The sequence below is a fragment of the Phragmites australis genome, chromosome 15, assembly GCF_958298935.1.
Source record: "Phragmites australis chromosome 15, lpPhrAust1.1, whole genome shotgun sequence".
Taxonomy (NCBI): domain Eukaryota; kingdom Viridiplantae; phylum Streptophyta; class Magnoliopsida; order Poales; family Poaceae; genus Phragmites; species Phragmites australis.
In genome coordinates this window covers 28,143,551-28,152,790 of record NC_084935.1, presented here as the reverse complement: position 1 = coordinate 28,152,790, position 9,240 = coordinate 28,143,551, and the positions used below count along the sequence as shown (strand labels likewise).

The following is a 9,240-nucleotide window of genomic DNA, read 5'->3' as shown; positions in this document are numbered from 1 at the left end:
AAACACAAAGTCACACTGTGATACTCCCTCTAGACTGATCAATTTTTCTACTATCAATATAATTGTGGTGTTCCTTCCTCTCAATCTTCATCTCCAAGCTTGAGTCTCCTCCTTAGAAGAAACTTTTGTCTAAAGACGTCCAAATGGGCTGTGCCTACTGGGCCGGCCCGAGGCACGACACTGTAGGCACGGCCTGAGTCAAGACGGGTCGTGCCGGCACGGCACGGCCCGGCCGAGTCGGGCCGGCGCCGGCACGGCCCAGCCCAGGACGGCATGGCCCGGCACGATCCGGCTCGGCACACAAATACTCGATTATTTTATATTTTTTATATATATTTTTAATTTTGTAACTATTTTTTATATTTTTATCTATTTCTATATATTTTTTCTATATATTTTTATTTTCTATATTTTTTTTTATCTATTTTAGCCCGTCGGGCCGACCGGGCCGTCGGGCTGAAATCGTGCCTGGGCCGTGCCGTGGGCCGAGGGAGAGGCACGCGGGCCGGCACGGCACGACCCGCTACAGTAGATGGGCCGTTCGAGCCGTGCCGAGCTGGGCCAGTGCCGGGCTGGCCCGAATGGCCCATTTGACTATGTTTACTCTTGCCGTACTTACTGGGATAAGACGATCTCTTGTTCTAACACTTTCTTTCCTAGGCGCGCGGGGTTAACTGATAGCGATGAGCCGGCATGCATCAGCTCATCCGATCACAGTGGCGCCGACTCCTTGACGCGGTTTGGCTGCCTCGTCGTGCGCCGTAGCGGCACCTGCGTCCATGTAGGCAAAGGATGAGGATCCCCTAATGTCGCGCGCCGTCGCTGACGTGCGTGGGCCGGGTCCACGCATCAGCGACGAAGTTACCGTGATGTTGATATCAGGAGATCTGGATCCGTAGCCAAGGGCATGTTTGGATTGGCTGCTACGCTGTGTTTGCATCCACGCTTGAGCGTTTGGTTACCGTTGCGAGGACAGAGCGTGCGGGCTTGCATCCGCTCGTGCAGTTTTATGCGTGGATACGGGACAGAAGGCACGCGGGAATCGGCCGTAGCTCAGATACAGGCTCGTCGGATGCAGCGGTTCAACACCGGACCCACTGTACAGTGACAATGAACTCACTCATACAGTTTTAGATTTAACCTACCAAACACAAATTCAAATTAAACCTATATTTATAAATAGAATCAACCAAATATCCTTCTATTTAAGATACAACCTCCTCAGTCTATTTTCTCGGGTCTAAATAAAGAGGAAATCTACGATTTGCCATCGAATAACTACTGATTCTACAATCCGCCATCGAATAAATTCTGTTTACTTCTATACCATCGAATAAATATTTCAGTTCCTTATATGCCATCTGCTTCCGATACTACCCTCCGCTGCACTGTTCATGAACAGTATGAACAGTACCACGTGAATAAAAAAAGTCACAAAAAATATGTCGATTTTTGTGCACGCTCTATAATTCATAATCAACCCGTTTTAACTGTATTCACTAAAAATACTGTATAGAATTCAAACTAAAATTCTTCAAAATGTACTACTTTTATAACTTCTTGCAATTTTTAAGCCTCATAAAAATTTACAAAAAAATCTGAGAAAATTTACTAATATTCCTCTAATGTGATGTAATAATTTCTAAAATTATTTCCCGCGGTGAAAAAATTAGTTCTTTGTAATACACAGTATTACAAAAGTAGCTCATTTTGAGAAATTTTAGTTTGAATTTTACACAGTATTTTTAGGTGAATACAATTAAAATAAGTTGATTATGAATTATAGAGCGTGCACAAAAATCGACATATTTTTTTGACTTTTTTTATTCTCGGGTACTATTTATGAACAGTATAGCGGATGGCAGTATCGGAAGCCGATGGCATATAAGGAACTGAAACATTTATTCGATGATATAGAAATAAACAGAATTTATTCGATGACGGATTATAAAATCAGTAGTTATTCAATAATAAATCTTAGATTTTCTCATAAATAAAATATACGAAGCAGCTCGCCAAGAAACCATACATACAGGTACCAAACACAGCCCGGACCCGGGCGCGGCCGCCAGTCCATAGCTACCCGCCTCGTGCCGCGCAGCTCCCCTACCCTCCCCTCCCGTCCCCGTCATAAAATCTTCGTCACCCGTCTGCTCGGCTACTAACTCGCCAGTGGAAGTGTCAGCGGCCTCCCCACGCACCCGGCCGCGCCTCCCAATCACGGGCAAAAGCCGCACCCCGCCGTCTCCGCCCACTGATCTGACCACCGTCGCTGCACCAGATCTGACGAGCCGAGCCTCCACTCGCTCGACCGCTCATTGCTACCGCGGGAGCTAGCTCAGCTGCTCCAATCCGCCCGCGAGGCCGCGGAGCTATTACCACCGCCGCGGGCCAGGGCAATGCGGGGCGCGGTGGGCGGGGCATGGTAGGCAGCGCCGGGCCGGAGTACCGGGATGGAGGCCGTCGGCGGCGGGGAGGGGCGGAAGCGGGCCCGGGTGAAGGAGGCGGACGCTGAGGACCCCGGGTCGGGGGCCAAGCGGCGGATGGCGACGCCGTGGGCCCAGCAGCACCCGTCCTCGCGGATCTACCGCGTCTCGCGCGCCTCGGGGGGCAAGGACCGCCACAGCAAGGTGTACACGGCCAAGGGCATCCGCGACCGCCGCGTCCGCCTCTCCGTCGCCACCGCCATCCAGTTCTACGACCTGCAGGACCGCCTCGGCTACGACCAGCCCAGCAAGGCCATCGAGTGGCTCATCAAGGCCGCCGCCGCCGCCATCGACAAGCTCCCCTCGCTCGACGTCGCCGCCGGCTTCCCCTCCCACCCTGCATCCGCCAAGGAGCCGCCGGCGGATGCGGCGCCGGAAGGCGCCGCCGACCAAGGGACGCTGCAGCAGCAGCTCACGAGATCGGGGTGCAGCAGCACGTCCGAGACCAGCAAGGGCTCCGTGCTCTCGCTCTCCCGCTCCGAGAGCCGGGTCAAGGCGAGGGAGCGCGCGCGCGAGCGGAGCGCCGCCACGAGGGACAAGGACAAGGAGCCCGGCGACGACGAGGCCACAGGAAGACGCGCTGCGGCCACCACCTCAGCGCAGGCTGCTTCCTTCACCGAGCTGCTCACGGGGATGGCTGCGTCCGCCGCCCCCACCGTTGCCGAGCACAAGCAGCAGCAGTCGTCCTCCTGGCAGCCGATGGCTGTCTCCGCGACCGCCGACTACATCGGGTTCGCACAGCCTCGGAAAGCCGGGCACGCGATGGCGCACGCCTTCGCCTCCCCTGCTTCCCATCTCGGCAACATTGCGCCGATCGCCATGACGTCGGCGCAGCACTTCGGCCTGGCGGGTGGTGCCGTCACCGTCGCCTCAAGCTGCGGCGAGCCGCACGCAGAGATGACGCAGTTCTCGTTCTTGCAGGACCACTTCATGCCCGTCCATGCTGCGGCGGCGTCGGGTCCAGCCGTAGACTACAACCTCAACTTCTCCATGTCCTCGGGTCTTGTGGGTGTCAACAGTAGGGGAACCCTTCAGTCCAATTCGCAGCCGCACATCTCCGGCCACCACCACCACCACCAGCAGCAGCTCCAGAGGCTGTCCACTCCAGTCGACGCTCCAAACATACCCTTTCTGTTCAGCCCGGCCGCCGCGGTGACCACGCCCACCACGGCCGAGAGCCAGTTCGCCGCTGCGTTCCAGCTCTGGGATGGGTTCCGGCACTCCGACATGAAGGAGAAGAGCAAGCACTAATCAAGATCTGCTCAATGCAGAGCTTTTCTGGATGGTAAGGTGATGAACTCTCGAGCTTCTTTGCTTTTTGGCTGCTTGTGTTTTGATGCCTTAATTTAAGGCTCCGATGCTTGTGATTTGCCAATTTGATATGGTTATCTCTCCCTTTTGGTGGCTCTCGAGGTAGCCTTGTGTCCCTAAATCCCATAAAACCCTGGGGTTGTTCGTTGCAATTGACGAGTGTCAAGGCTTTAGGGGGAGCATTCGCCCCAACTTTACAAATTAGAACAGGTGTCAATTCACTACTCACTGGACAGGGATCTGGTTTGGTGTTCTGTTCCACCCAACAATTGTTTCATAGGAGACATGCCAATCACATGGTTTCTGATTGCCCGGCATTGGATTTTTAATGCCTTAAATTGTAGTAAGCCCAGGCTACGTTGTAGTAGTATTGCATGAAAGGGTTCAGTTGTACGGTGATCAAATGCATGAACAGGAGGCACATTATCAATAAAATTACCCAGCTAGCATTATCGTATAGTCTAAACACCTTCCCAAATGAACTTTTGGTAGGTTTAAACAAAGTTAGTGGTGTAGTTGAGCGTTTCCTTCCCATGTTTTCTGCTTCTTCAGCGCATACTATAACTTTTCACAAGAGCTGAATGTGCAACTAAGCTTAGCCAAAACAAACTCGTTTTCATGTCATGAAAATCTATGATATTTGGAAGGTAATCCCGATACTGTTCTTGGTGTTTTGGCTGTAGTTCTCAGAACAAAGCTGTGCATTTCAACCATTTTTTTAGATAATGGAAACAAGTTCTGGCCTTTAGCATTGTTCAATGCATACAACCCAATATCATTATTACAACGTTTCAAAGTGGTGGAACCAAAAGAAAAAGATTAAAAAACATTAAGCACATAACCTATAATTACGCGGCCACCCATTCTTGACGAAAATTTGCATTTCAACCATTTAACCTGCTCATTTATTGGAACTAGCCAATTGTTACCTGTGCAGTTGTGCAACTCAACCCTGAAATCTCTTTGAAACAATAAAAACACCCAGCTATCATTGCCCTATAGCCTAAACACATTTCCAGAAGGCCATTTGCAAGGTTCAGATAGAGTTGAGAGCATAGTTGAAGTGTCGAGCAGTTCCTTCCCCATGCTGCTCTTCCTCAGCAAGCACTAGAAGATTTTATAGGAGCTGAGTATGCAACTAAGCTTAGCTAAAACGAACTCTTGTTCATGTTATGAAAATGGCTTCTTACAGAAGATAAACATTAATGTACTTCTAATAGGTATGTTGTCCTTTGCTCCTCGGAATAGGTATTTCAAATAGATAGTTATATTCTCCCCCCAAAATTTAACGTTTTGAGAATTAACAGCACTTTTTTCTTAGCAGCTGTAAAATGCCAATCACCATTTATTCTATCATAGATTTCACTTATTGAGCTAAGTGCATTGAAACTTCAACTGAGAACAGAACTAGTATCTTTTCTGGTTGAAACACATAATTTAACCATGATAGAATATCTTACAGAGTTAAAACTCATAGACTGAAGTAGTTGCTAAACAATTTATTATATGGTTAAAGGACTTTCATCTACTATTCGGAGTTCAGAAGTTGTTGGCTGAGACCGATAGTAGCGATGGACCATAAGGCACGCATAATTTATTCTGTTGACTGTTGAAGCATCAGTGACATTGGTGGAAGTAAGGATCTTACGTTCATTCTAGTGAGAAGAGAAATCAAGAGTAATATGTAACTGCACAAATAAGAAAAAGATTATTGGGAAACTATCCTTCTACGTTTATTGATGTTTTGAAAATAAGATATTGTTGTCTTAGTCTCGTTGCAGGATATCTAAACTGTGAGGTATTTACACAAGACAATATCATATTGAGATGCATGGACCAAGAAATCAAACAAAGTTCATAAATCTATGTTCTAATCATGGGGTGGCGCCATGGTGCCTAGCACCTAATCGCCAATCAAGCGGGCTAGCTGGTTATTAGACACTAGGTGGGAAGGTGGCACCTAGCGCCTGGGCAGGCTAGCTATCTTTTTGTAACAGTGGTTCCAATAAGACATAACACCTGTATCTCTCAAAGGATGAAACCGTACACCATGATCTTCACACACTGTTGTCAAGAGTCGAAGACTTGATTACCATTGAATAATTTCAGGGTGAACTGTCAAGTGCTAGTCCTGTAGTAATGAAACTTACACAAATTATGAATAAACCTTAATTAGTCTATTGCATATTAGAAGATCTTTTGCATGATGTAATGCCATCTTTTTTCACATTTACCATCCATGACTTGTAACCTCGGTTACACAGGTGACCATCGACATAGTATTCTTTGTTCTGTAATCGGTGGCCTTAAGTAAACTAGCTAGCTTGTGAATAAAGAACATGATAATAGTGGTAAAATGTTTCAGAATAACTCTAGTTGTGCTTAACTAGATAGTGCCTGCCTTTCTCATTTCCAAAATTAAGAAACAAGGACAATTGCTTTGTGTTCTTCCAGTCTGCAAGAAAAGAATAAATCATACAACGGCAAACAAAAAAGGCTGTGGTTTGCACAGTATCACTTGCTGTTGCACCTAACAGTTACTACTTACTAGTTATTGGTACTATAGTTGCATTTCTTGGTTCTCTTTTGGGAAAGAATGTTATAAAAATTGAGTTCTTAATATGCATTTCTTGAGTCTTACTATCTATGATATTTGCATTGATAAATATTTGGTACTTCTCAGTTTTTCTTATATTTCTAATGCGATAGAGGATATCACTGACATGACGGTAACAGAGAAATTAAATAAAGGATTTGTACTGATGTACCTGTTAAGATACTACTACAACAACAACAAAGCATTTGTCCCAAGCAAGTTGGGGTAGGCTAGAGATGAAACCCATAAGATCCAACTAAAAAGATGATGAGAAAATAATAATGATAATAAATGTATTAGTAATAGTAAAAAATAAAGTAATAATGGTACATGGAGACTGAAGTATACGTTATGGTTCTGTTATGTGGATTGTTAACTTCCACGCGCTTCTATCCATGGATAGTTCTTTGGAGATATTCCATTCCTTTAAGTCTCTCTTTACAGGCTCCTCCCATGTTAGGTTTGGTCGACCTATGCCCCTCTTCACATTTTCAGTGCGCTTCAGTATCCTGTTATGCACAGGTGACTCCGGTGGCCTCTGTTGGATATGTCCAAACCATCTCAACCGATGTTGGAAAAGCTTTTTTTTTCAATTGGTGCTACCTCTACCCTATCACATATATCATCATTTCATATCTTATCCTTTCTTGTATGGATACAAAACCATCGCAACATACGTATCTCTGCTACACTTAACTGTTGGACATGTTGCCTTTTAGTTGACCAACATTCGGCACCGTACAACATCACATGTCAAATCGCCGTCTTGTAGAATTTATCTTTCAGCTTTTGTGGCACCCTCTTGTCACAGAGGATGCCATAAGCTTGTCACAGAGGATATACCCGTTAAGATATTTAATAGATATGGACACTGCAGATTAGTTATGCTATCATGAAAAGGTGGAATTAATCTTGATAATAGCAGAGCCTTTATATCTTATGCTTCCTTGAATGATGCTATATAGATTCTAAATAATGCTAAACCCCTAGATATTGTTGAATTAAGGTGTCCCATCTTATTTCTGGAAAGCTCTCAAAGTGGAGACTTTATGACGCAAAGCTAAGCACTTTAATAATTAAATTATCCTACATATAGGCTTGTTTATTTCAAGTTTTGGCTTATCAGCAAAATAAGGTATACTGGTCACCTAGCAAAAAAAGTGTTTTTTTTTGTCTTAACTTATAACTTGATCTTGTTTCAACAGAAGCTAAATATAGTGGGTTTCTTACTAGGCTTCTAATTTAAATAGGCTTTATGAATTGTGTTGACAAAATATTGTACCTAACAAACTTGGCTTATAGGGCTTGCAGGCCATGCATACAATAAGAAAACTAGGATTAGCCTAAATTAAATCAAACAAGCTCTTAGGCCATTAGGAGTGAGCTTGAATGACTCTTTACTTTTCTGCTTCCATTTTTCATATGGCAGTCAGAATTAAGTCTTGCAAGTTAAGTTGGTCACTACACAAAAGCAATGTTTAGCTTTTCACCTCACAAGAACTATCATGTATTTCCATGTTTCTTTTCACCTCACAATGGCGTACATAAGTACAAAACTTTTGAGTATTATATCTTGTCATTATGCTCAATATTGATCCTGACTAGTGGAATAAAGCTTGAGTTTGACTATGTATGCTAATAGAATAATCCTGTGAGGGGTTGGTCAAGTCAGGAATATAATGGGCTATTTGACCTGCTATTGTGATTAACCTTACGAAAAGGGATTCAACGCTCTTCTCTCAAGTAAACTGGAATGAACAAAAAGTGTTCTGCTAAAACTAGTTCTATCAACACTATTTATTTTCAGTCAAAACGGAAAGTTGTAGATATGAAGTATGGTAGCTCAGCCTCATTCTGCTTGTCAGCCTTGCAAACTGTTTTGACTGACAGATCAGAAAGAACACAATATAATGTATTTTCTGTTCTTAATGATAATAAGTGTACAGTCTTGGCCAGTTCATTTCATGAATTGAAACAATGTGCGCAATTCATGTTTTCCACTTTTCCTCTTTTATCTGACCGAAATCATCATTGTTGACACTTTACAGGATGTGAAGACATCAAATAATTGCAACCTATTCCTGCGAGCACTATCCATTGCTTGAAGCTGCCATAAGTGCATTGGGGATGATTCCCCGCATTCTTGGAAGCAGACCATCCTTCAGACATCTACTCTGGTCATTACAGAACCTCATTGTCGTCACTCTGACAACCTTCTGTCTTTTTTTTTCTGCCTGCTGTTGTTGTATTCATTTCGTGGAGGTGTGATTTTTGGAGCAAGACCTGCTGGAGTGCCCTATCAAAAGCCACTGTAATCCTTTCCATTCCAAACTATCAATGGATGGATGCGGCCCTTGATCGGCACTTTATAATTTCAGGGGTCATTTATCCCTGATATTTTTATGGTTCTCGGTTGTGTGTTGTGCGAGAAGAGAACTCATGATCCAATCTATCAGATGAAGTCATCTGCCGTCAAGTCTGTTCCCCTGTTGTGTGCTGAATACCATGCTCTACTGAGAGTCCGAGATGTAGAATTATTTTTTCTGCAGTGATTATTTTGTATTGCTCCCTGATTCATGAAAAGCTAGTAATGTGCGGTCGACAGATGCTGGTTACGTGCTGCAGGCAGCCGATGTGCTGAACTGACTGAATTCTGAACATTGTAGTGTACCAACACTACAGAATACAGTCTGCCTTGCATTGCATTTCAGTTAAGCAGCTTGTGAAAAAATAGATGCAAGTTCTAAATAAATCAGTTCTTTCTCGTGGAATTTGACAGATACTGCCTTTTATCTCACTTTCCTGGAATTACACGAAGTTTAGGCCTGCCGTCGTCTTGTCAGCTAA

At 44.7% G+C, this 9,240-nt stretch overlaps 1 protein-coding gene across 2 annotated transcripts; it reads left to right on the top strand.

The window, feature by feature from the left end:
* Positions 1-2,047: 2,047 nt before the first annotated feature.
* LOC133892409 (transcription factor PCF6-like) lies at positions 2,048-8,957 on the top strand. 2 transcript variants are annotated; one of them, XM_062333167.1, is made up of 2 exons: positions 2,048-3,776; positions 8,442-8,957. In XM_062333167.1, the coding sequence occupies exon 1, from the start codon at positions 2,454-2,456 to the stop codon at positions 3,735-3,737; it is 1,284 nt and encodes a 427-aa protein (XP_062189151.1). In that variant the 5' UTR covers positions 2,048-2,453; the 3' UTR covers positions 3,738-3,776; positions 8,442-8,957. The 2 variants fall into 2 exon arrangements, with proteins under 2 accessions (XP_062189151.1, XP_062189150.1); XM_062333166.1 differs by having other exon boundaries at positions 2,049-3,771.
* The last annotated feature ends 283 nt before the right edge of the window (positions 8,958-9,240 follow it).